Source organism: Tachyglossus aculeatus, assembly GCF_015852505.1.
Source record: "Tachyglossus aculeatus isolate mTacAcu1 chromosome 12 unlocalized genomic scaffold, mTacAcu1.pri SUPER_6_unloc_2, whole genome shotgun sequence".
In the NCBI taxonomy this organism is placed as follows: Eukaryota; Metazoa; Chordata; class Mammalia; order Monotremata; family Tachyglossidae; genus Tachyglossus; species Tachyglossus aculeatus.
This window is the reverse complement of record NW_024044829.1, coordinates 15,613,927-15,640,520: the sequence shown is the minus strand read 5'-3', so window position 1 is coordinate 15,640,520 and position 26,594 is coordinate 15,613,927. Positions and strand designations below refer to the sequence as shown.

General features: G+C 46.5%; 1 protein-coding gene across 1 annotated transcript in view; it reads right to left on the bottom strand.

The window, feature by feature from the left end:
• Positions 1–15,497: 15,497 nt before the first annotated feature.
• The window catches only part of LOC119921419 (olfactory receptor 2T12-like), a 12,716-nt gene continuing 1,619 nt past the window's right edge, over positions 15,498–26,594 (bottom strand). The window contains exons 2-5 of the mRNA XM_038741656.1: positions 23,928–24,518; positions 21,723–21,802; positions 21,464–21,573; positions 15,498–15,503 (exon numbers count right to left, since the gene is read on the bottom strand). Coding sequence (XP_038597584.1) covers positions 15,498–15,503; positions 21,464–21,573; positions 21,723–21,802; positions 23,928–24,518 — 787 coding nt within the window. The remainder of the gene's footprint in view (positions 15,504–21,463; positions 21,574–21,722; positions 21,803–23,927; positions 24,519–26,594) is intronic.

Below are 26,594 nucleotides of genomic sequence, written 5' to 3'. Positions count from 1 at the left end.
CTAGGCCACGCTGCTTTTCAACAGAGTCATGGGACCAATCTGGCTTTTTGCCAAGAGAGAGAATTTTGGAGTATTCCTTTGGTGTTGACCTTGTCAGAGATGAATAGTCTTCCCACACACTCCACTCCTGGAAGTGGAACTGAGCTCTCCTCCCAACTCTGATGACCCAGAATCCCCAGAAGGGATGAAATAAGGAATGAAAACTGCCTTAGCCAGGTGAACTCAGGTGTATATCCTGAGGACAGTGATTCTTCTAGGAATGAGAGTTAGCACTACTCAGGGGATGGGCGGGGTCTGAGGGTGGGAGAGAGAGGAGCCATTAGAACCCTGGGGCACCCACATTGTCCACATGACCACAACAAGGGGGACCCCCGCTTTAAGAGCCAGTTATTCTTTCATAAAGACTCGGCCAACTTTTAATTTTGCCCCATAATAGCTGAACCCAGACATTTATCCTCCAACAAACAGATGGAGCCACGAAATCCCACAGTACAGAATTAATGCCGTGGATAGAGCACGGGTTTGGGAGTCAGAGGATCAGGGTTCTAATACCGACCCTGTCACTTGTCTCCTGTGTGACCTTGGGCACGTCATTTCACTTTCCTGGGCCTCAGTTAGCCCTTCGATTAAATGAGTATTAAGACTGTGAGCCCCATGAGGGTCAGGGACTGTGTCCAGCCTGATTTGCTTGTATCCACCCCAGTGCTTAGTACAGTGCCTGGCACATAGTGAGTCTGCAATAAATACTAATAATTTTAATACTACCAATACTACTACTACTACTACTACTACTACTACTACTACTACTACTACTACTACTACTACTACTACAACTAGTAATAATAATGACAATTTTATGGAGTACAACCCACCACTCTATCCCAAGCAGTTCATTGCTAAGGAGGATCCCATTCAGTGGAGTCATTCCCCCCATTCATCTGGAATAGCTCCAGATGAATAGCTGGATGTGGAAATCAAGGGTCTGGGTTGTACTTTCCGAGGAAAACGTCTGGTATGGACAAAGGATAATCCGGTCAGACAATGTCGATGATCCACATGGAGCTCCCGGTCTAAGAGAGAAGGAGAGTAGATATTTCATCCCCATTTTACAGATGAGGACACTGAGGCCCAGAGAAGTGAAGTGATGTGCCCAGGATCACACAACAGGTAAGCAGCAGAGTCAATCCATCAGAGGAATAATAGAGGAATTAGTCAAACAATGGTATTTATTGAATGATAACCGGGTGCAGAGCACTGTAGTAAGCACTCGGAAGAGTACAACACAAAATAACTGGGAGACACGTTTTCAAAAATTGTTTATCCAGTGATCGTGAGTATGCAGGTGCAGATTACCATAATTATTATTACCATAAGTACTGTAATTATAATAATAATAATTATTATTATTCTCCTGGTCTTAATACCTCATCTGTAAAGAATAATAATTGTGCTACTTGTTAAGTGCTTCCTATGTGCCAAGCACTGTTCTAAGCACTCGGGTAGATACAATTTAATCAGGTCGGACACAGTCTCTGTCCCACATGGGGCTCACACTTTAATCCCCATTTTACATATCTGGTAACTGAGGCACAGAGAAGTGAAGTGGCTTACCCAAGGTCACACAGCAGGCACATGGCCGAGCCAAGATTGGAACCCATGTCCTTCTGACTCCCACGCTCTTGTTGTAACCACTAAGCCACATTGCTTCTCTATTGCAGATTGAAACTGTGAGACTCATGAAGGACAGGGACTATGTCCAACCGAATTTGCTTGCATCCACCCCTGTGCTTAGTAAAGTGCCTGGCACATAGAATGCACTTAACAAATACTATAATTATAAACTATCACTATTACTGCCGTTATGCATTCTGAAGATCTTCCTCCTGTTGCTTTACCTGACTGCGTTGCCTCCCAAGGTCACGTTTGGCATCATGTAGACCCCAGACCACACCCACCGCCTTTTCCTTCAGAACTGTTGTATTGCCCTTTCCCAAGCTCTTACTACAGTGTTCTGCACAGAGAAAGTGCTCAATCAGAATCTCTGATTGATTAACTGGCACACAAAGATTAGCTTGTGGTCTCCTTGCAGCTTTCCCTACCAGACATATAGGTAAGCTTTGCACTCACTTCCAACTTCCCTCATGGCACCTGAGGATTTTCTCCTCTGTGCCCCTATCCCATTGTCTTGAGGAAATTCAGCACACTTCTTTTTCAATGTTACTTGGTAAGTATTTCTTGGGTGCCAGGCACTGAAAAAATCACAAGCTCGTCACGTTGGAGACAGTCCCCAGCCCACGTGGGGACACGTCTTCATCGCCATTTCACAGATGAGGTAAATGAGGTAACGGAAGCACAGAGAAGTGAAGTGATTCATCCAGGGTCACACAGCCAGCATGTGGCGGTGGCGGGATCGGAACCCAGGTCCTCTGACTCCCAGGCCCGATCTCTTTCTTCTATGGCCAGACCATTCAGTGCCATCTCCTTTCTTTCTCGTTACAGATATTTCAACAAACACTATTAGTATGTCATGGCCCCGGTATTTGCTGTGTTGGAGATCAACAAGGACCCCAGGCTCTTACCCAGTATTTCTCTGGGCTTCCACCTCTTCAACGTCCACTTCCAGACTATGCAACGGTTGAGAGCTCCATGGCTCTGCTCTGGGGAGAGCCGGTATGGTCTCCCATTACAGTTGTGAGCCGGAGAGGCGGGACAAACTCCTGGCTGTCATAGGAGGGATGTCATCAGCAATGTCCACGACCGGCTCCTGTCTGCTGGGACTCTATAAGCTACCCCAGGTAAGGCATCCTGAAGGTTAGGGGCATACCAGCACTAGGTGGTTGTCATTGTTATGGTTGTCTTCATTTTAGGTATCCATTAAACCTTTACCATGTGCCACCTACTGTATTACGTCCTGTCCCATGTCCCATGGACTTCAAAGGAGCTAAAGTCAATGAATTAGACATAACGTCTTTGGAAGGAAAAAGGCAGACCCCCTGTAGAATATGAGCCACCTTTGGGAAGGGAGCCTGTCTACCAGCTCATTTCGTACTCTCCCAGATACAAATCATGCATGCAGTTCCCAAGATGCAAACTAATCAGGTTGGACACAGTCCATGTCCCACATGGGGCTCACTGTCTTGACCACCAATTTGCAGATGAGGGAACTGGAGCATAGAGAATTGAAATCACTTGCCTGAGGTCACATAGCAGAAGAGTGGTAGACCTGGGATCAGAACCTAGGGCCTCTGACTTCCAGGCCTGTGTGGTTGTCTCAACACCACGCTGTTCCCCTGAGCTGGGAACTCCTCCCTAACCACATCCAACTACAGCTCTTCTCAAATTCAATTCCCTCCTAAAATCCCACCTCATCCAACAAGCCTCTTCACAGGCCCTTGCTCTATCCACTAGGCAACGCTACTTCAACCCATGGATAGAGATGTGTTGAATTATTAATTTGGACCACGTGAGTTGTGAATTCCTTCTTCAGTTCACTTTCTGTTACAGCATAAGAGCATGGAATGTACCACTTTCATTAAAATAATGGTACTTGTTTAGCACTTACTGTGTGCCAAGCAGTGTTCAAGCGCTTGGAAAATATGCAAGATGATCAGGTCAGATGCAGTCCCTGTCCCTATTCAGGCTCCCAGTATAAAAGGGAAGGAGAGCAGGTATTTGGATCCCCATTTTACAAATGAGGAAGCGAAGTGACTTGCCCAAAATCTCTGAGCAAGCAAGGGGCTCCTTCGACCAGGCCATTCTGGTCATCATCAGGGCGATCAGATCAGATCAGATCCAGTGGTATTTAATGAGTGCTAACCATGTCCAGAGCATGGAACTAAGCACTTAGGAAAGTGTAATACAGTAATATTGGGCAATTTTGGTAAGGATAATGTCTACCTACTCTACCGTATTCCCCCAAATGCTTAGTACAGTGCTTGATAAACGCTATTAATTGCATCCTTGAAATATTTAAGCCAGAAATGTCCTACGTTCAGAGGATGTACCCATCACTGGTATTTACTGAGTAGTTACCATGTGCAGAGTCCTTTATTGACCTCTTGGGAAAGTGCAATACAACAGGGTTAAGAGATACATTCCCTCCCCATAACGGTCCTACAGCCCAGAGGAGGGATAAATGTTAATGTGAATACATTTCTAATACGTAATTTAAAGATACGGATTCATGTAAATGCTGTCGGGGAGCGGTGATGAGAGAATATCAAATGCTCAAAGTGTAAGATTGGTCTATACACCCATAACAAGAGTGTCTGAACTGATAATTTTGAGTACTCAGAGGACGTAGCAGAGTGTAGGACTAGTCTCTACACTGATAACAAGTTCAAGATGATAATTTCTGGGGAATAGCAGACACACTGAGGTGTGGGACTGGTCTCTACATCAATCCCTAATCTAATACTTGTTCTGACAGTTTTGACCTCGGGTGAGTTACTCCACTGCTCTGTGCCTAAATTACCTCATCTGTAAAATGGGCATTCAATATCTGCTGTTCCTCCCGTCTTAGACTGTGAGCCCCATGTGGTATATGGACTCTGTCCAACTTGATTGCCTTGTCTGACTCAGCACTTAATGAAGAGTCTGAAACATTGTAAGAGTTTAACAAATACCTTTAAAAATCACTGTGATATCAAACTCTCAGACAGAAATGGAACAGTAAGAATGGGATTGGAACTGAAAACATGAATTCATAGACGAGGCATGCTGAGGAAAATTCAGGAGAGCAATAAGTTAAAGAAATCGGAACTTTCTCAACCCTGTCTCAGATAGCTATCACCCTAGGCCCAAATGGAGAGAGCAATGTGGTCTGATGGCTAGAGCACAGTCCTGGGAGTCTGAGGACCTAGGTTCTAATTCAGGCTCTGCCATGTCTGTTGTGTGAGCTTGTGCAAATCACTTCTGTGCCTCAATTTCCTCAATTGTAAAATGGAGATTCAGTGCCTTTTCTCCCTCTCAGTTAGAATGTGATTCCCCAAGCGGGATCTGGAATGTCTCTGACCCAATTAACTTTTTCTGTTCGAGGTTTAAATGAACAGTCAAATATATAAACCAGAAAGCAGGCTAAGCACATGTGTGAGTCAATTAGCGAGTCAAAGTTGAATGGAAAAGATACCAATCATTAAATATACACTACATGGGGTGACTTTTACAACACACTCCGAACACTACTGCATGTCTTGATGTTTTAAGGTTTTGTTTTCTTGTAATGAAAATCCTACTTCTGGAGATAGTTTAACGTTTTTATCTTACTGCTTCAAGGTTCCTAATTATGTGTTAGTGGGAGGCCTGGACTGGATTGCTGCATCAGCCTCCTCTCTGATCTCCCATCCTCCTGTTCCTCCCTGCTTCAGTCTACACTTCACTCTGCTGTCCAGATTATCTTTGTACAGAAATGCTCTGGGCATGTCACTCCCCTCCTCAAAAATCTCCAGTGGTACATTCATCCATTCATTCTATCGTACTTATTGAGCGCTTACTGTGTGCAGAGCACTTTAATAAGCGCTTGGGAAGTACAAGTTGGCAACATATAGAGACAGTCCCTACCCAACTACAGGCTCACAGTCCAGAAGGGGGAGACAGACAACAAAACAAAACATGTGGACAGGTGTCAAGTCATCAGAATAAATAGAAGTAAAGATAGATGCACATCATTAACAAAATAAATAGAATAGTAAATATGAACAAGTAAAATAAATAAAGTAAGAAATCTGTACAAACTGTTATACAGGTTTTGTGGGAAGGGGAAGGCGGTATGGCTGGAGGGATGGGGAGCGGGAGAGAAAAAAGGGGACTCATTTTGGGAAGGCCTCCTGGAGGAGGTGAGCTCTCAGTAGGGATTTGAAAGGAGGAAGAGAGCTAGCTTGGCGGATGTGCGGAGGGAGGGCATTCCAGGCCAGGGGGAGGATGTGGGCCGGGGGTCTACGGCGGGACAGGCGAGAACGGGACACAGTGAGGAGGTTAGCGTCAGAGGAGCAGAGGGTGCGGGCTGGGCTGTAGAAGGAGAGAAAGGAGGTGAGGTAGGAGGGGGCGAGGTGATGGAGAGTCTTGAAGCCGAGAATGAGGAATTTTTGCTTGATGCGTAGGTTCTCTGGTAGCCACTGGAGAATTTTGCGGAGGGGAGTAACATGCCCAGAGCGTTTCTGCACAAAGATGATCCGGGAAGCAACGTGAAGTGTAGACTGAAGTGGGGAGAGACAGGAGGATGGGAGATCAGAGAGGAGGCTGATGCAGTAATCCAGTCGGGATAGGTTCAGAGATTGAACCAGCAAAGTAGCGGTTTGGATGGAGAGAAAAGGGCGGATCTTGGCGATGTTGCGGAGGTGCGGTCGGCAGGTTTTGGTGACTGATTGGATAGGGGTGAAACAGAGTGCAGAGTCAAGGATGACACCAAGGTTGCGGGCTTGTAAGACGGGAAGGATGGTAGTGCCGTCAACAATGAAGGGAATGAGAGGGCGCGGGCAGGGTTTGAGAGGGAAAATAAGGAGTTCAGTCTTCGACATATGGAGTTTTAGATGGCGGGCAGACATCCAGATGGAGATGTCCTGGAGGCAGAAGGGGACCTGAGCCTGAAGGGAGGGAGAAAGAGCAGGGGGAGAAATGTATATTTGGGTATCATCAGCTTAGAGATGATATTTGAAGCCATGGGAGCGAATGAGTTCACCAAAGGAGTGAGTGTAGATAGAGAACGGAAGGGGACCAAGAACTGACCCTTGAGGAACCCCTACAATAAGGGGATTGGATGGGGAGGAGGAGCCCGCAAAGGAGACAGAATGTACGGCCGGAGAGATAAGAGGAGAACCAGGAGAAGACGGAGTCTGTGACGCCAAGTTTGTATAGCGTCTTGAGGAGAAGGGGGTGGTCCACAGTGTCGAAGGCAGCTGAGAGGTCGAGGAGGATTAGGATAGAGTAGGGGCTATTGGATTTGGCAAGAAGAAGGTCATTGGTGACTTTTGAGAGGGCTGTTTCGATGGATTCTAGGGGACGGAAGCCAGATTGGAGGAGAGTCGAGGAGAGAGTTGGCGTTGAGGAATTCTAGGCAGCGAGTGTAGACGACTCGTTCAAGGAGTTTTGAAAGGAATGGTAGGAGGGAGATAGGGCGATAACTAGAAGGGGAGGTAGGGTCAAGAGAGGGTTTTATTAGGATGGGGGAGACATGGACATGTTTGAAGGCAGAGGGGAAGGAACCAGTGGAGAGTGAGCGGTTGAAGATGGAGTTTAAGGGGGGGAGGAGGGAAGAGGAGAGAGATTTCATATGATGAGAGGGAATGGGTTCTGAAACACAGGTGGGTAAGCGGTTGAAGATGGAAGTTAGGGGGGGAGAAGGGAAGGGGCTAGAGATTTCATAAGATGAGAGGGAATGGGGTTTGAAACAGAGGTCGATGGAGTAGCACTTGAGAGCAGGGAGGAGATCTCATCTGAGGATACTTTTGGGAATGATGGGAGAGTAACGGAGAGGGTTGAGAGGGTTGAGACGGGGGAGGAGTGACTTTGGGGAGCTCAGACCTGACGGAGTTAATTTTACTAATGAAGTAGGAGGCCAGATCGTTGGGGGTGAGGGATGGAGGAGTGGGAGGAACAGGGGGCCTGAGACCGGAGTTAAATGTACGGAAGAGCTGACGGGGATGATGGGCATGGGTGTCAATAATGAGGAGAAATAGTTTTGTCCGGCAGAGGAGAGGGCAGAGTTAAGGTAGGAAAGGATAAACTTAAAGGGAACGTGTTTGGCTTGGTGTTTAGAATTTCGCCAGCAGCGTTCAACAGCTCGAGCATAAGACCGAAGTAGGTAGACAGTGGGAGTGATCCAGGGCTGTGGGTGAGTGGTACGAGAGCGGCAAAGGGAAAGGGGAGCGAGCGAGTTAAGCTGAGTAGAGAGGTAGAGAGGGTAGCGTTGAGAGCAGTAATCTGATCATCAAGATTGGTTAGAGAGGAAAGGGAGGCGAGGTGAAGTGTGAGGCGCTCAGAAAGATGGATGGGGTCGAAAGAACACCAGCCTGGTAGTAAGAAGGATCTGGGTTCTAATCCCAGCTCCACCACTTAATAATAATAATAACAATAATAATAATAATAATAATAATAATAATAATGATAATAATAATAATGGTATTTGTTAAGCTACTTACTATGTGCAAAGCACTGTTCTAAGTGCTGGGAAGGTTACAGGGTGATCAGGTTGTTCCACGAGGGGCTCACAGTTTTAATCCCCATTTTACAGATGAAGTAACTGAGGCACAGAGAATTTAAATGACTTGCCCAAAGTCACACAGCTGACAATTATCCCATGATCTCTGACTCCAAAGCCCGTGCTCTTTCCACTGAGCCACGCTGCTTCTCATCTTGTCCACATCCTCCTCTATGGATGGCAGACGATCTTGATCAGTGTTATAATAATAATAATGGCATTTGTTAAGTGCCTACTGTGTTCCAAGCACTTGTCTGCTGCGTGACCTTGGGCACATCACTTCATTTTCTATGTCTCAGCTACCTCATCCGTAAAACCGGGATTGAGACTGTGAGCCCCACGTGGGCTGTGTTCACCCCAATTTTCTTGTTTCCACCCTAGTGCTTAGTACAGTGCCTGGCACTTAGTAAGCGCTTAGCAAATACCATAATAATAATAATAATAATAATAATAATAATAATAATAATAATAATACCCATTTCTGACGTTCCAGGTGATGAAAAGCTAGCTTGCCCGCAACCACTCTCCGGGAAAACAAGGCTGAGACAACTTTCCTCCCTACTTTCTCCCCTCCTTCAGGGGGTGATTAGGATGTGTGTAGCTGAGTGGATCACTTAACATTTATTCACTCTGACGCTATACTTGGGAATCTCTGGCTTTCTTCCCTGATTTCCAAATCCTGGGACTAGAATGAGCCTAGTCTCCCCTTCATTATCTCTTTCTAATTGACCCCTCCAAGACAGCCCTGGAGAGATCTACCCATGTCAACGCCGTGTCATGCAGGTTTTAGGGGGATTCCAACTCCGTTCCAATGTCTAACTCTGTCAGGACGCAAACCTATGCCTTTAATGCATGTTTGACACACACTCTCTTTCATGGTGTTTGTTAAGTACTTACTAGATGCCAGGAACTATACTAAATGCTGAAGAACATAAAAGCTAATCCAACTGGACAAAGTCCCTGTCCCACAGGGGGTTCACAGTCTTAATCCCCATTTTACAGATGAGGGAATTGGTGCACGGAGAAGTTAAATGATTTGCCCATAGTCACAAAGCAGAAAGAGGTGGAGCTGAGATTAGAGCCCAGGTACTCCTGACTCCTAGGCCTGTGCTCTATCCACTAAGCCATGCTGCACTATAGACAATGGCCATCCCTCTTGTAGTTTGTATGTTAAGCTACGGACATGCTAAGAAGCATCGTGGTTTAGTGGAAAGATAAAGGATTTGGAAGTCAGAGGTTGTCGGTTTTAATCCCAGCTATATCACTTAGCTGTGTGACTTTGGGCAAGTCACTCAACTTCTCTGTGCCTCAGTTACCTCATCTGTAAAATGGGTATTAAGACTGTAAGCCCCACGTGGGACAACCTGATTACCTTGTACCTACCCCAGTGCTTAGAACAGTGCTTGGCACTTTACAAATACCATCATTATTATTATTCCATGTACAGTCAAAGTCACCTCTTAAGGATGGAGCTATGGACAAGTCTTCCCTTTTCTGGTTTGTATACTGGGCCATGTTATATGTCCAGTTGAGGTAAACTCTTGAGCACAGAGCTATAGGTTACAGTCCTTGCTTTATGTGTCTAGTCAGAAGTCACTTTTTGATGATGGAGCTATGATAGACTTTTGTCCTATTTTCTCTACTGCATTTGCTCTAACTCTCATAACAACCCCTTAGTACGCTTCTGTTAGCTATTCATTTCTACCTTAGCCTATCTTCACCCCTCCACACATACTCCCATCCTAGTCTAGTTCCCTATCTTGTTTCATTGTCCATCAGTTGCTAAATGAATTAATCAACTGTATTTATTGAGTGCTAACTGTGTGCTGAGCACTGTGGGAATAAGACAGAAAGGGACAAAGAGGGCAGGTGTGCACGTAGCAGAGGCTGAGGTCCTACTCAATTTGGGCATGGTGGCCCTTGAACCTGAAGACTCCACAACTATGCCGTCCATATTTCTATGTGGGAGAATCCATTGTCACCAGTGACTCCTAAGTGAATGATCCCAAGGGGAGGATCCCAGCATTCCCTGAGCTAGAAGAACCCATGAGCTCATGGAGAAGAAGGTTCTATCCCCATTCTAGAGACATTTTCCCGCAATCATTCTCCTCTGGGTGAACTTCATGTCTCGGTTCCTCAACCTGTAGATAACGGACACCAGCAGATCCAGGGCCGAGGGGAAGTCAGAAACGACATTGAGGTAGGCAAAACACTGTTTGCTCCGAATAAAGTCATGATGGTGAAGTGGGGCGGGCAGGTGGAGAAGGTTTTCGCACAACCCTCGGTGGATCGCATCCTCAGCCTGACCCAAAAGATGTGGACATAAGACACAAGGAGGAATACGACGCAACCCGGAACTAAAGTGACACTTACTGCCAGAACATTGACCTCTGTCCGGGCCTCTTCCAGGAACATGAGTTTCAGTAACTGGGGGATCGCACAGAAGAACTGGTGGATGACACGAGGACCGCAGAAGTGGGAGGAGAAAGTGGTGGCTATGTGCATCAGGATGTAAAGGCCACCGGTGAGCCAGGAGGTGGCTGCCATCTTCCCACAGGCCCCTCGGTCCGTGATGATGTCGTAGAGCAGGGGGCGGCAGAAGTCCATCTAATGGTTATAGGACATCACCATCAGGAAGGCCAGGTCCACAGCACCACATATCACAAAGGAAAGCATTTGGGAAATGCAGCCCAGGAAGGAGATGGATTGACAATTGTTCAGGGCATTAAGGATGGATTTGGGAATGGTGACAGAGATGAGGCAGAGGTTGCAGACAGACAGGGACCTGAGGAAGAAATACATGGAGGTGTGGAGGTACCAGGTAGAGGGTGGTGACGGGAAAAGTGAGAACACTCGAGACCTCTTCTGAAGAATTAAAAGATAATAATACCAAGGTATTCTTCCAAGCTTTCAAAAAATTACACAGTCAAATCAGATAGGCTTCTTGGCACCATAGACACTACAGTCTCCAATGTGTTGGTGGGGCAAAGACTGTAACAATTGTCCTTCAGTTAATAAGTCCTACTCAAGATATAAAATGGGATAGGAGGAAGGGCAGATAGGGAGTTCCCTGTTTGAATGACTGAACAGAAAGTAGAATGGTCAGTGTAGTGGTAGTAGTAGGAATAGTAGTACTGGTAATGGAGTAAGCTCATCCTCTAGATTGTAAGCTAGTCTTAGACTGTAAAATCGTTGTGGGCAGGGAATATGTATGCTCATTGCTGTCTTATATTCTCCCAAACGCTTAGTACAGTGCTCTGCACACAGTAAGCGCTGAATAAATATGATTGAATAGTAGTGTTATTAGTAGTGGTGGTAGTAGTCATTGCAGTAGTAGTAGTAGTAGTAGTAGTAGTAGTAGTAGTAGTAGTAGTAGTAGTAATGTGATATTTGCTAAGTGCTAATATGCCAAGCACTGTTCTAAGCACTGGGGTTAATGTAAAGTAGATGGACAAAGACCCTGTCCCACGTAGGGCTCACAGTCTTAATCCCCAATTTTACAGATAAGGTAACTGCGGTACAGCTAGGTGAAGTGAAGTGAAGTGAAGTGACTTGCCCATGGTCACATGGCAGACAGGTGGATTAGAACCCACATCCTCTGACTCCCAAGATCGTGCTGTCGCCATTAGACCGCACTGCTTCCAGTAGTAGTAGTAGCTGTAATGTTTATTAAGTGCATCCCGTGCAGAAAACTATGCTAACACTGGGTACACAGGTGGGATACACAATCTAAAAATAAGAAAATTTCGAAGTCTACAGCTTGTGCTCTTCATTCATCAGAAGCTCACCCTCTACACCTCCTTCTCAAAGCTCCTGTTTCCTATTTCACCTGCCTTGAACTCCCTCCCCACACTAATCTGCTCATAGCCTTCCTTAAATCCCTCTTTTTAATGCTATTGGTTAAGCGCTTAAAATGCGTTGAACATCGTTCTGAGGGCTGGAATAGTTACAAGTTAATTATTACTATTAGTTTCTCTGATGAACAGGCTCATGCTCTTTCCACTGGGCCATTCTTCTCTGTCTCTGACACTGGAAATTCTCCAGAAAGCACAAGAGCTTATTGGCAAAGGGACATGCAGCCTGAAGACACTTTGTTGTTTTGTGTTTGAGAAAGTGTCTGGCTCATTTTAGAGACCTGCTTCCACTGAAGTCCCAGAGTCCTAGGCTCCTTCTCGTTGTTCTACACATCATTCAATCAGTGGTATTTATTGAGAGCTAAATCTGTGGAGAGCACTGTACTAGGCATGTGGGAGAGTCCAATACAATAGACTAGGTAGATACGTTCTCTGTCCACATTCAATCCATGGTGATTATGGAGTACTTACAGTGTGCAGAACACTGTAATAAGCGCGGGGGAGAGTACAATATAATAGAGTTAGTAGGCCGGTTCCCTGTCCACGATCAATCCATGGTATTGAGCTCTCACTGTGTTAAGAGCACTGCATTAAGCACCTAGGTAAGACCTATACAACAGAGTTGGTAGACATGTTTCCTGACCACAAGGAGTTTACTTTCTAGAGGAATTAATCAATGGTATTTATCGAACGTTTACTCTATACTAAGTGCTTGGGACAGTACAATGCAACAGATCTGGGCGACACGTTTCCAGCTCTCGTTTGTCCACTTATGAGCATGCGGCTGCAGCAAACAAGGCTGGTATTTCTCAGTGATTTTGATCATGGCTTCTCTGGGAGGGAGGCAGGGGCCAGGAGAGCAGGGAGGAAGAGGATCCTTAGGTCACTTAAGCCACCGAAAACAAAGATCATCAGGTGGAACCAGTGACTCTTCCATAAGGTAAAAGCATCCCTATAAATATCCTCCCTGATCCACTCCCACTGCAGTCCTGGAATGAGGACCATCTCCATCCAGGCGTTGCACCAGTGTGTGGAATGAATCCTCAGGGGAGCCCGAAACGCTGAACAGCTCTCTAATCTCAACCTGTCAGCCTCTGGATCAACCTGTCCCTCCAGTGAGAAGTTTTTTTTGTGTGTTTTAGGGCTGTGGCCAAGAGGGTTAGTCTTCTGTGGACTATCCTATTCTCTCAGCTCAGTGGTGTCCCATGTGGGATGGTCAACCCTTCCTGTACCTTGGAGAGAAATCATTTTAGCGGCTTCTACCAGGATGAAGATGTGGTGATTGGAGGACTCCTCTCTCTGGATGTGATTATGAGTCACTTTGGTTCCTTTGAGAACTTCATAGAATGGCTACTGTTCTTTCTCGAGTCCACAGAGTAAGTGTTTGTGTTACCCAGGATGTAGGATGGAAAGGAGCAGAGGGGGAGGTGGCACCACTGGATGGGGGAGAAAGGAAGGGCAGTGAGCATGAGTTCTGGAGCACGGATGGCATTAACGTCTATAGGCAAGGGCCAAGGGGCAGATCCCAGATATAGCTATTCAGAGAACTCCAGTCAGTCAGTGGTGTTTATTGAGGACTTACTGTGTGGCAGGGCACTGAAATGATAATCAAATAATAATCAAAGTGGTGGATACTTTCCCTACCCTACGTACTTAGTACTAAGTGCTTAGTTTAGTGATCTGCACACAGTAAGCCCTCAATAAATACCACTGATTGATCGATTTATTGATTGCCACGTGTACGTGATGGGAGAATACAATATATCAGAGTTTGGAAAAACATTCTGTGCTCACAAGGAGCTCATAGCCCAGAGGACTTAACGAGTCCAGAGAATTTGCTGGAGTCAGTACGATTTCAGAACTAGGAATTCCCACCTTTGCTTTCATCCATTCAATCATTCGTTCATTCAATCGTATTTATTGAACAACTTACTGTGTGCAGAGCACTGTGCTAAGCCCTGAGAAGTACAAGTCGGACCATAAAGAGATGGTCCCTACCCAACAACGGGCTCACAGTCTAGAAAGGGGAGACAGACAACGAAGCATCATTTGACATCATTAATAAAATAGAGTAGTAAATATGTACAAGTACTGTGGGGAGGGGAAGGAGGTAGGGTGGGGAGTGATGGGGAGGGGAGAAGGAGTGGAAAAAGGGGGCTCAGTCTGCGAAGGTCTCCTGGAGGAGGTGAGCTCTCAGTAGGGCTTTGAAAGGAGGAGGAGAGCTAGTTTGCCGAATGTGTGGAGGGAGGGCATTCCAGGCCAGGGGAAGGACGTGGGCCAGGGGAAGATGGCGGGACAGATGAGAACGAGGCACAGTGAGGAGGTTAGTGGCAGAAGAGCAGAAGGTGTGGGCTGGGCTGTAGAAGGAGAGAAGGGAGGTGAGGTAGGAGGGGACGAGGTGACCCTTGAAGCCGAGAATGAGGAGCTTTTGCTTCATTCGTAGGTTGACAGGCAACCACTGGAATATTTTTGAGGAGGGGAGTGACATGCGCAGAGCGTTTCTTTACAAAATAATCCTGGCAGCAGAGTGAAGTGTAGGCTGAAGCGGGGAGAGACAGGAGGATGGGAGATCAGAAAGGAGGCTGATGCAGTAATCCAGTCAGGATAGGCTGAGAGATTGAACCAGCAAGGTAGTGGTTTGGATGGAGAGGAAAGGGCGGATCTTGGAGATGTTGTGATGTTATGTCGATCTTCCTCCTGCTGCTTTCCCTGACTGTATTTCCTCCCAAGGTCAATTTTTGCATCAAGCAGACACGAGTCCACACCCACAACCTGTTACATTTGGATTGGTATATATTGCCTTCTCCCAAGTGCTTAGTACAGTGCTCTGCACACAGAAAGTGCTAAATCAAAATTTCTGATTGATTGATTGACTCACTCAACTAGCAGGTCTCCTTGTGGCCTTCCCTGAGAGAGATACAGGGAAGGTTTGAACTCACTTCCCACATCGTCTGTAGCGTCAGGGGGCTTTTCCCTTCCCATCCCTGTCCCACTGCTGCTCGACAGTTCAACACCCGTGTTATTTTTTTTATCCCAATGGTATTTGTTAAGCACTTCCTAGGTGTCAGGCACTGTAGAAAGCCCAGGGGTACATAGGAGCTTATCTGGTTGGACATAATCCCTGTCCCACATGAGGCTCACAGCCTCCATCCCCATTTCACAGATGGAATAACTGAGGCCCGGAGTTCCTCACCCACGAAGCCTGAGCTCTTTCCACTATACCCCGACACTTCACTGCCGTCTCTCGTCCTTCCCATTTACAGATACTTCACAAAACACTACCAGCATCTCTTGGCCCTGGTGTTTGCTGTGGAGGAGATCAACAAGGACCCCAGCCTGTTACCCAATACATCTCTAGGCTTCCATCTCTCCAATTTCAACTTCCTGTGGCCTATGAAAGCCTAAAGCTCTATGGCTCTGCTCTCGAGGAGATCCGGGATGGTTTCCAACTACAGCTGTGGGCAGGAGCAGGCTGTCATGGGAGGGCTGTCATCAACAGTGTCCACGACAGTGTTCTTCGTTTCTGGGACTCTATAAGCTCCCCCAGGTGAGGAATCCCGACCACAAGGGGAAGACAAGCATTCGTCTGCTGTTATTCTCACTGTTGTTGCTTTAGTTTATTTCTTAAACACTTACCACGTGCCAACCACTTCACTAAGCTCTATCTCATGGACATTCCGAGGCCATAAAATTCCCTTAAGGAGTCAAAATCAATGAAATGGATTGGTGTCTTTGCTCAGAATGGTGTAGGCAGACCCCCTGTAGACTGTAAGCCCCTTATGAGCGGGAACCTGTCTCCCAGCTCTCTTGTACCCCCCAAGAGTGTTGTATAGGGCTCTACACCTAGTGAGCGCTCATTAAATACCATGGATTGATTGATCGATTCGGGAACAAGGAATGGTGTTGTCTGCCTGTGCATATCTTCACCCCAGAGTCCCCCCTCTCTGGCTCTGTCTCTCCTGTAGATTTCTTATGGCCCAAAGGACCCAGCTCTCAGAGAAAATGCCTGGTTCTCATCTCTTTATCCGATCTCTGCGTGTTCCTCCGATCTGCCCATGGAGATTATCCATCTTATAAAACATTTTCACTGTGTCTGGATCAGTCTACTGGTCGCCAATGACATTCAAGGGAAGACGTTCGCTATGGTCCTAACAGAGGAGATGACCAAGAATGACATCTGTGTGGCTCAAGTTAAAAGAGTCGACGAATTATTTACTGAAAGTACACTCCAGACTGCGTGACCACAGTCAAATTAATACATCATCGTCGAATGTGGTCCCTGTCTTTGGGGATGCATTCTATTTACTGACAATTGTATATTGTGTGGACAAAAGCCCCGTTCTCGGCAAAGTCTAGGTCACCACATCCGATTGGGATTTGATAACCAATACCATTTTCAGAAATAGCACCTTTTCCCTAGGCTTCTTGTCACCTCCTGGAGGAGGTGAGCTCTCTTCCTCCCTTCAAAGCCCTACTGAGAGCTCACCTCCTCCAGGAGGCCTTCCCAGACTGAGCCCCTTCCTTCCTCTCCCCCTCGTCCCCCTCTCCATCCCCCCATCTTACCTCCTTCCCTGACCTATCTAATAGGACATGCTGACCTATTAGATTTAACAGAATGACAGCAAAGTCTGGGTCAAAGTGGTAGAGTTCATGCCCCAAGCCCCAGCTGACCAATATTTCATAATCAGTGAGGAGGGGATAATGTAGGATGGGCCATTTTCTCAGGTAAAGAAAGTGGGGTTCCAGGAGCAGGAAGTGGAAGTGGGGGGGAGGAGGAGGGGGAGATGACCTGCATCTTCTGACAAATGGTCTTTGGATTCGTCTTTTCTGTGGCCATTTCTGCCATATTGGCTGGGACAGCATTGTGGTCCTGGTCTTCAGGGCCACCGAGTTGGGGGGCGGAATGAGGCCATGGTTGTGACCCAGACACCTTCCTCCAACGCCTGTGTCTGCTCCCTCGTCCAAGTGGGCATATGCACGGTCTGGCTGGGGATTTCCCCTCATACCCCTGTTCCCTGATGTGGATGTGGAGGCCTTCCGAGACTGAGCCCCCTTTCTCCTCTCCTCCTCCCCATCCCCCCCAGCACTACCTCCTTTCCCTCCCCACAGCACTTGTATATATTTGTACAGATTTGTTACTCTATTTATTTTATTTGTGCATATTTACTATTCTATTAATTTTTTAATGATATGCATATACCTATAATTCTATTTGTTCTGACTATTTTGACACCTGTCTACAGATTTTGTTTTGTTGTCTGCCTCCCCCTTCTAGACTGTGAGCCCGTTGTCAGGTAAGGACCCTTCTCTATATTTTACCAACTTGTACTTCCCAAGCACAGTACAGTTGTTGGGTAGGGACCATCTCTATATGTTGCCGATTTGTACTTCCCAAGCGCTTAGTACAGTGCTCTGCACACAGTAAGCACTCAACAAATGCGACTGAATGAATGAATGAATGTGGCATCAGAGGTCTGGGCCGTTGTCGTCCAGTGCAACGAGAGCTTTGCCATTGCCTTCTATTACATTTTGGGCTACATGGGGCTCCTGGCCTAGGTCAGCCTCAAGGTGGCCTCCAGTCCAGAAAGCCACCAGACAACCTCAACGAGGCCAGTTTGTGCTGGTGTCCACTCCACCCTTAATCCTTCAGCCCTTCTGTCAGTCAGTCAATCATATTTACTGAGTACTTACTGTGTACAGAGCACTGTACTAAACGTTTGAGAGAGTACAATATAACAGTATGACAGGCGCATTACTGGCCCACAACGTCAATATCCATAATTTATTTTAATGTTTGTCTCCTCCTCTGGCCTGGAAGCTCCTTGTGGACAGGGATGGGTCTTCCAACTCTGTTTTATTGCACTCTGCCAAAGCATTTAGCACAGTGCTTTGTACACAATAAGCACTCAGTAAACGCCACTGATTGACTGGTTGATTGAAAAGGTGTCAATGGATGAGATCCTAGATTGTCATCTTGGATCAGAACCTGGTCGGGCTGCAGAAATGGATGAAATGAAATTATGAGATTCTTCCCCTTTGGCTTTAAAGGTCTCAATCAGCTCGCCCCCTCCTACCTCATCTGACTGATCTCCTCCTCCAGTCCAACCTGCACACTCTGCTGCTCTAACATCAGTTTATGCACTGTACCTCGGCCTCGCCAATCTCACAGACTATCCCTACCCCATGACCTCCCTCTAGCCTGGAACTCCCTCCCATTCCGTATTCCATTCCAGAGAAGCAGCGTGGCTTAGTGGAAAGAGCACGGGCTTGGTAGCCAGAGGATGTGGATTCTAATCCCGGCTCTGCCACTTGTCTGTTGTATGACCTTGAGCATATCACTTAACTGCTCTGAGCCTCAATTACCTCATCTGTTAAATGGAGATTAAGACTGTGAGCCACACGTGGGACAATCTGTTTATCTTATATCTACCCCAGATCTTAGAAAAGTGCTTGGTACATAGTAAGTGCTTAACAAATACCATAATTATTATCATCATATATATGTATATACAAGACCACCACTCTCCCTACATTTAAAGCCTTCCCTGATTAGGCTCTCTTCTCCCCAGCACTGTCTTCCTTCTGTGTCATCTATGCAATGAATGTGTGCCCTTTGGACATTTGATATTCGTCTTACAGCACCTGTGTACATATCCATGCTTTATATACCAAATTTTTTTATATTAATACCTGTCTCCCCCTCTAGGTTGTAAGCTCATTGTACACAGGGAACGTTTCCACTGTTGCATTTTACTCTTCCAAGCACTTAATCCCCCCCTCCTCTCGTTAACTTCCATCTTCAATCGCTCACTCTGCACTGGTTCTTTCCCCTCTGCCTTCAAACATGCCCATGTCTCTCCCATCCTAAAAAAAACGCTCTCTTAACCCCACCTCACCTTCTAGTTATAGCCCCATTTCCCTCCTATCATTCCTTTCCAAACTCCTTGAACGAGTCGTCTACACGCGCTGCCTCGAATTCCTCAACACCAACTCTTTCCTCGACCCCCTCCAGTCTGGCTTCCATACCCTACATTCCACGGAAACTGCCCTGTCAAAGGTCACCAATCACGTCCTGCTTGCCAAATTCGACGGCTCATACTCTATCCTAATCCTCCTCGACCTCTCAGCTGCCTTCGACACTGTGGACCACTCCCTTCTGCTCAACACGCTATCCAACCTTGGCTTCACATATTCCGTCCTCTCCTGGTTCTCCTCTTATCTCTCCGGTCGTTCATTCTCAGTCTCTTTTGCAGGCTCCTCCTCCCCCTCCGATCCCCTTACTGTGGGGGCTCCCCAAGGTTCAGTTCTCGGTCCCCTTCTGTTCTCGATCTACAATCACACGCTTGGTAAACTCATTCGCTCCCACGGCATCAACTATCATCTCTACGCTGATGACACCCAAATCTACATCTCTGCCCCTGCTCTCTCCCCCTTCCTCCAGGCTCGCATCTCCTCCTGCCTTCAGAACATCTCCATCTGGATGTCTGCCCGCCACCTAAAACTCAACATGTCCAAGACTGAACTCCTTGTCTTCCCTCCTAAACCCTGCCCTCTCCCTGACTTTTCCATCACTGTTGAAGGGACTACCATCCTTCCCGTCTCACAGTCCCGCAACCTTGGTGTCATCCTCGACTTCGCTCTCTCGTTCACCCCTCACATCCAAGGCGTCACCAAAACCTGCCGGTCTCAGTTCCGCAACATTGCGAAGATCCACCCTTTCCTTTCCATCCAAACCGCTACCCTGCTCATTCAAGCTCTCATCCTATCCCGTCTGGACTACTGTATCAGCCTCCTTTCCGATCTCCCGTCCTAGTGTCTCTCCCCACTTCAATCCATACTTCACGCCGCTGCCCGGATCGTCTTTGTGCGGAAACGCTCTGGGCATATTACTCCCCTCCTCAAAAATATCCAGTGGCTACCAATCAATCTGCGCATCAGGCAGAAAGTCCTTACCCTCGGCTTCAAGGCTCTCCATCAGCTAGCCCCCTCCTACCACACCTGCCTTCTCTCCTTCTACTGCCCAGCCCGCACCCTCCACTCCTCTGACGCTAATCTCCTCACCGTGCCTCGTTCTTGCCTGTCCCGCCGTCAACCCCTGCCCACGTCATCCCCCTGGCCTGGAATGCCCTCCCTCTGCCCATCCGCCAAGCTAGCTCTCTTCCTCCCTTCAAGGCCCTACTGAGAGTTCACCTCCTCCAGGAGACCTTCTCAGACTGAGCCCCCTCCTTCCTCTCCCCCTCGTCCCCCTCTCCATCCCCCCGTCTTACCTCCTTCCCTTCCCCACAGCACCTGTATATATGTATATATGTTTGTACATATTTATTACTCCATTAATTTACTTATTTATTTATTTATTTTACTTGTACGTATCTATTCTATTTATTTGTAGGGGGATGTAGGGGACGGATGTCAGACTGGAGGGGGTCGAGGAGAGAGTTGGTGTTGAGGAATTCGAGGCAGCGCGTGTAGACAACTCATTCAAGGAGTTTGGAAAGGAATGGTAGGAGGGAGATGGGGCGATAAGTAGAAGGTGAGGTGGGGTCAAGAGAGGGTTTTTTAGGATGGGAGAGACATGGACATGTTTGAAGGCAGAGGGGAAGGATCCAGTGGAGAGTGAGCGGTTGAAGATGGAAGTTAAGGAGCAGAGAAGGGACAGAGCGTGAGATTTCATGCGATGAGAGGGAATGGGGTCGGAAGCACAGGTGGCCGGAGTAGCACTTCAGAGGAGGGAGGAGAGCTCCTCTCAGGATACTGCTGGGAAGGATGGGAGAGTAACGGAGAGTGTTGAGAGCCGGGGGTTTGGAGAATAGGGGGAGTGACTTTGGAGAGATCAGACCCGATGGATTTAATTTTATTAATGAAGTAGGAGGCCAGATCGTTGGGGGTGAGGGAAGGAGTGGGGAGGAACCGGGGGCCTGAGAAGGGAGTTGAATGTACGGAAGAGCTGACGGGGATGATGGGCATGGGTACTAATAAGGGAGGAGAAATTGTTTTGTCCGGCAGAGGAGAGGGCTGAGTTAAGGCAGGAAAGGATAAACTTGAAGTGAACGAGGTTGGCATGGTGTTTAGACTTTCGCCAGCAGCGTTCGGCAGCTCGAGCATAAGAGCGAAGGAGGCGGACAGTGGCAGTGATACAGGGCTGTGGGTTAGTGGTACGAGAGCAGCAAAGGGAAAGGGGAGCGGGTGAGTCTAGCTGAGTAGAAAGGGTAGTTGAAAGCAGTAATCTGATCAAGACTGGGTAGAGAGGAGAGGGAGGCGAGGTGGGGTGTGAGGCGCTTAGATAGATGGATGGGGTCAAGAGAGTGGAGATCTCTGTGAGGGAGTAATCTGGATTTACAGGGGAAAGGAGTGTGAGCGAGGAGGCAGGTGAGAAGATTATGATCAGAGAGAGGGATTTCGGAGTTGGTGATTCTACAGCCATCAGCCCATGCCTCCTCCGTCTCATGAAAGCTGGGTAGGTCAGGGGGCTACTGATAGCCACGTAGGGGTCGTACCTCATGGAGGCCAGGAGAAGCCCTTCAGCCCCTGCAGTGGTCAAGAAAAAGAGGCTCTGGACCCCACAGCCAAAGAAGGACTTGAACTTCCTGTTACAGAGGAAATTGGCAGCTTTCATTGGCACGACTGTGGGGATGTATGTCAGAAACATGTGGGAGATCTTGTTGAGTCAAACGTACATGGGATTGTGAAGGCGGGGTCAAGGTGAACGAGGCTTATTTGGAAGATGAAGAAGATGAGGGAGAAGAGGAACAGACCACTTTGTTTTGAAGAAAAGAGTCATAAGAAAAAAAAATCAGTGGTCCATGTTTGATTCCAGTTCTCCATGTAGCTTTCATGAACTTCTACCTGAAAGAGGAATCAAAAATTTTTAAATAAAGTACCGATCAGTGGGCTTCCTGTCTATTCTCTTCACTTACCCCAGAACAGTGTAGCCAAAAGCCCAAAAGAAAACTGACTGATTTTATAAGCTGCCCAGGACCTACACTGATTCAGATGATCAAATGATTACATAAATGGATGAATAAATGAATGAAACTGGATTTAGTGATTTCCTTTCATTGTAACATCCCTAACAAGATATTTTCGTGTTATTAATAGGAAGTTCTACGGCATGGTTACTCTTCCATCTATCTTCATTATTACTCATTCATCAAGATAAGCAGCGTGGCCTAGGAGAAGCAGACTAGTGGAAAGAGCATGGGCCTGGAGTCGAAGGACCTAGGTTTTAATAATCTGGCTCTGCCGACTGCTTGCTATGTGACCTTGGGCAAGTCATTTAACTTCTCTGTGCCTCCATAATCTCACCTGCAAAACGGGGATTAAAAGCCTGTTCTCTCTCCTGAATTAGATTGGGATTCCCGTGTGAGAAAGCGACTTTGTATGACTTACTTAATTAACTTGTACCTGCACCAACGCTTAGAAGAGTGTTTGACATATAGTAAGCGCTTAACAAATACTATAAAAAATAGAAATCCCTGCACTGTACATAGTGTCTACTGAATTTGCTAAAGTCCTGTTATGCCACAGTGATATCTCTAACATTAGTCATCACCATCATCCGTGATATTTATTGAGCTCTTACTGTGTGCAAAACACTGAACTAAACACTTGGGGGAGTACAATATAACAGAGTTATCCATAGGGAGAATGAGAGTGAGCGAGAGAGAGAGTGAAAGGGAGAGAGGGGGAACGAAAGGGAGAGGGAGATTCCCGTGTGCATTTCCATTCTGCTTAAACACTATCCCACTTGTCTGCTGTGAGACCATGGACGAGTCATTTCACTTCTCTGTACCTCAGTTACCTCATCTGTAAAATAGGGGCTAAGAGTGTGAGACCCATATAATCTCGCTGTGGGCAGGGAATCTGTCTATTTGTTGTATTTTACTCTCCCAAGTGCTTAGTACAGTTCATTATATGCAGTAAGCATGGAATAAGTTCAATTGAGTGAATGAATAAATAAATACGAGTCAGGTACTATATCCTACCTGATTTGGTTGTATCCACCCCAGCACTTTATTAAGTACCTAGCTTATTAAGTACCTAGCACATAGTAAGTGCTTAAGAAATACTATTGTTATCATCATCATCATCATCATCATCATCATCATTATTATTAACCCCAACACTTAGTAGAGGCCTGGCACATTGTAAATGTTCAACAAATACTATTTTTAAAAAACAGACTCCATAACATGCTATAAAAAGGAAACTGTTTATTTACCATTGAAATATCAATTAAGGTCAATGATAATAATAAGAATAATAATAATATTTGTAAAGTGCTTACTACATGTCAAGCACTGTTCTAAGCATCGGAGAAGATACAAGATAATCAGATCGCTGTCCCACACAGGATTCACAGTCTAAGTAGGAAGGAAAACAGGTGTTGAATCGCCATTTTACAGATGATGTAACAGAGGCACAGAAAAGTGAAGTGACGTGCCCAAGGCCACTTAGCAGATAAGTAGCAGAGCCAGAATTAAAACCCACGTCTTCTGACTCCCAAGGTCATGATCCTTCTATTGATTCCCAAGGAGCAAAAGCAGGAAGCTCCATAGGACCCCAGTAATAATAATAACAATAATAATAATAGTGGAATTTGTTAAGCTCTTACTATGTGCCAATCCCTGTATTTAAAGTTGGGGTAGATAGGAGGTAATCAGTTTGGACACAGTCCCTGTCCCTTATGGGGCTCACAGTCTTGATCTCCGTTTTGCAGTTGAGGGAACTGAGATACAGAGAAGTTAAGTGACTTGATCAAGTCACACAGCAGAGTGTTCGGGAGTAGGGATTAGAACCCACATCTCCCTGACTCCCAGGCCCAGCCCCTATCCCCTAGGCCACGCTGATTCCCTTTCGACACTCAGTGTTAATTTCTGAACCTGCAATCAATGAGGCCCCTCTTTAAGGCCCGCAGTACCTCCCTGTTCTTCAGGCTGTAGATGAGGGCGTTCAGCACAGGGGTGAGAATAGTGTAGAAAGCTGAAACCACCTTGTCATAGTCAGTTGAGTCATAAGAACTGGGCCTCATGTAGATATAGATGGTGGTCCCGTAGAAGAGGCCGACAACGCTGAGATGAGAGGAGCAGGTGGTGAAGGTCTTCTTCTTGGCTTCTATCGACCTCATACGGAGTATCGTCCCCAGAATGAGGCCGTAAGAGCCCATGAGGACAGAGAAAGGGATCAGCAGCATCACGATGCAGCAGACGTACATGACAGACTCAAAGACCGTAGTGTCATCGCAGGCCAAGCGCACCAGAGCAGGGGCTTCACAGAAAAAATGGTTGACTTCTCGGGAACGGCAGAAGCGATAGCTCATGGTGACCCCCGCCTGCACCAAGCCATCTGTCGCTCCGAGCAACCAGGAGACCACCACCAGGAGGAGACAAAGCCTGGGGCTCATGAGAACGGGATAGCGTAAAGGGCAGCAAATGGCCACAAACCGATCGTAGGAGACTGAGAAGCTGTGTGGCCTAGTGAATAGAGCACAGGCCTGGGAGTCAGTAGGACCTGGGCTCTAATCCTGTCTCTGTCATTTGTCTGCTGTGTGACCTTGGGCAAGTCACTTAACATCTCTGTACCTCAGTTCCCTCATATGAAAAATGGGGATTAAAACCATGAGCCCCACATAGGACATGGACAGCGTCCAAACCAATTTTCTTGTTTCTACTCCAACATTTAGTACAGTGCCTGACACATAGTAAGCACCTAATACATACCTCAAGCATCATCATCACAGGGAATTTAAGTGACTTGTCTGGGTTCAAACAGTAGACAAGTGGCAGAGCCTGGGTTAGAACACAGGTCCCCTGATTCCCAGGCTTGTGGTCTGGCCACTGAGTCACAGAGTTTACTCAGGATACTCCAATGGGCAATAACAGTAAGAATGAGAGAGATGCCATTGACCCTCATGGCAGTAATATGGTCAGGATGATCATTATCACAGTTAGTTATGATCATTATCATCGTATTTATTAAAGAGTTCTTTATGGGTCAGGCACTGGGCTAAATGCTATAGTAATAATAATAACAACAACAATAATAATAATGGCATTTATTAAGCACTTACTATGTGCAAAGCATGGTAACTTTACGATTCTCAAAATGGGCATAATTCCTAAATCGGTCAGTCAATCAATGGTATTCAGTGAGCGCTTATTATGGGCAGAGCACTCTACTAAGTGCTCGAGAAATTGCAATAGAGTTAGTAGACATAATCCCGGCCTTCATGGAGCTTACAATCGAGTAGGGGAGACAAGCAGTAAAGGAAATTACAGAGGATAAGGATGAGAAGCAGTGTGGCCTAATGGATAGATCACAGGCCTGGGAGTCAGAGGGACCTGGGTTCTAATCCCAGCTCTGCCTCTTGTCTATGTGACTTTGGGCAAGTCACTTGTCTTCTCTGGGCTTCAATTACCACATCTGTGAAATGGGAATCAAGACTGTGTGCCTCACATGGGACATGGACTGTATCCAACCTGATTAGTATTGTTGAGACTAGGCACTTGCTTAGTACAGTGCTCTGCAAATGGTTAGCACTCAAAAATACCATTGATTGATTGATTAACAAATACCATAAAAATAATATAGTACATGGAATATAGATATGTACATAAGGGCTTTGGGGTGGGATGAAATGCAGAAGGGAGGGAGAATAGGATGCGAAGTACCGCTTCCCCTCCCTTATAATCATGCCATTTCTCGCCTGCCCCGGAATGCCCTCCCTCCCCACAGCCGCCATCTCTCCCTCCCTTCAAAGCCCTACTGAGAGCTCACCTCCTCTAGGAGGCCTTCCCACACTCAGCCCCTCCTTCCTCTCCCCTACCCCTGCCCTCCCTCCTTCCCCTCCCCACAGCGCCTGTATAGACATTGGTACAGATTTATTACCCTATTTATTTTACTTGAACATATTTACATATTCCATTTATTCTGTTAATATGAGTTGTTTTGTTGTCTGTCTCCCCCTTCTAGACTGTGAGCAAACTGTTGGGTAGGGACCGTCTTTAGATGTTGCCAACTTGGACTTCCCAAGCGCTTAGTACAGTGCTCTGCACACAGTAAGCGCTCAATAAATACGATTGAATGAATGAATGAATGAGAAATCAGTCACGGAATGCTTAATGGAGGAGAGACCCCACTAATATCACTATTATAATTTTTAAAGTAATAATTATTAGATGATTTTAGTAGTGCGAGAGTAGTGTATATTTCAACCTGGGCTCAAAATCTAATGGGAATCAACCAATTAATCAGTGGTACTGATTGAATGCTTACTCTGCACACTGCACTGTAGTAATCGCTTGCTAAAGTACACAAGAAAATGGTATAATAAGATGAAGAATGATATGTGGCATTTGCCTATCCTATTATGCTCCAAGTGCTGTACTAAGGTTAATCACTTCAGATACATTCTCTGTCCCAGATGGGGCTGGCTCAGAGACAAAGTTGGAGAGAGAACAGGTGTGATCTAATGGTTAAAGCACAGGCCTGGGAGTCAGAAAAACCTGGGTTCTAATCCAGGCTACATCACCTGTCTGCTATGCGATCTT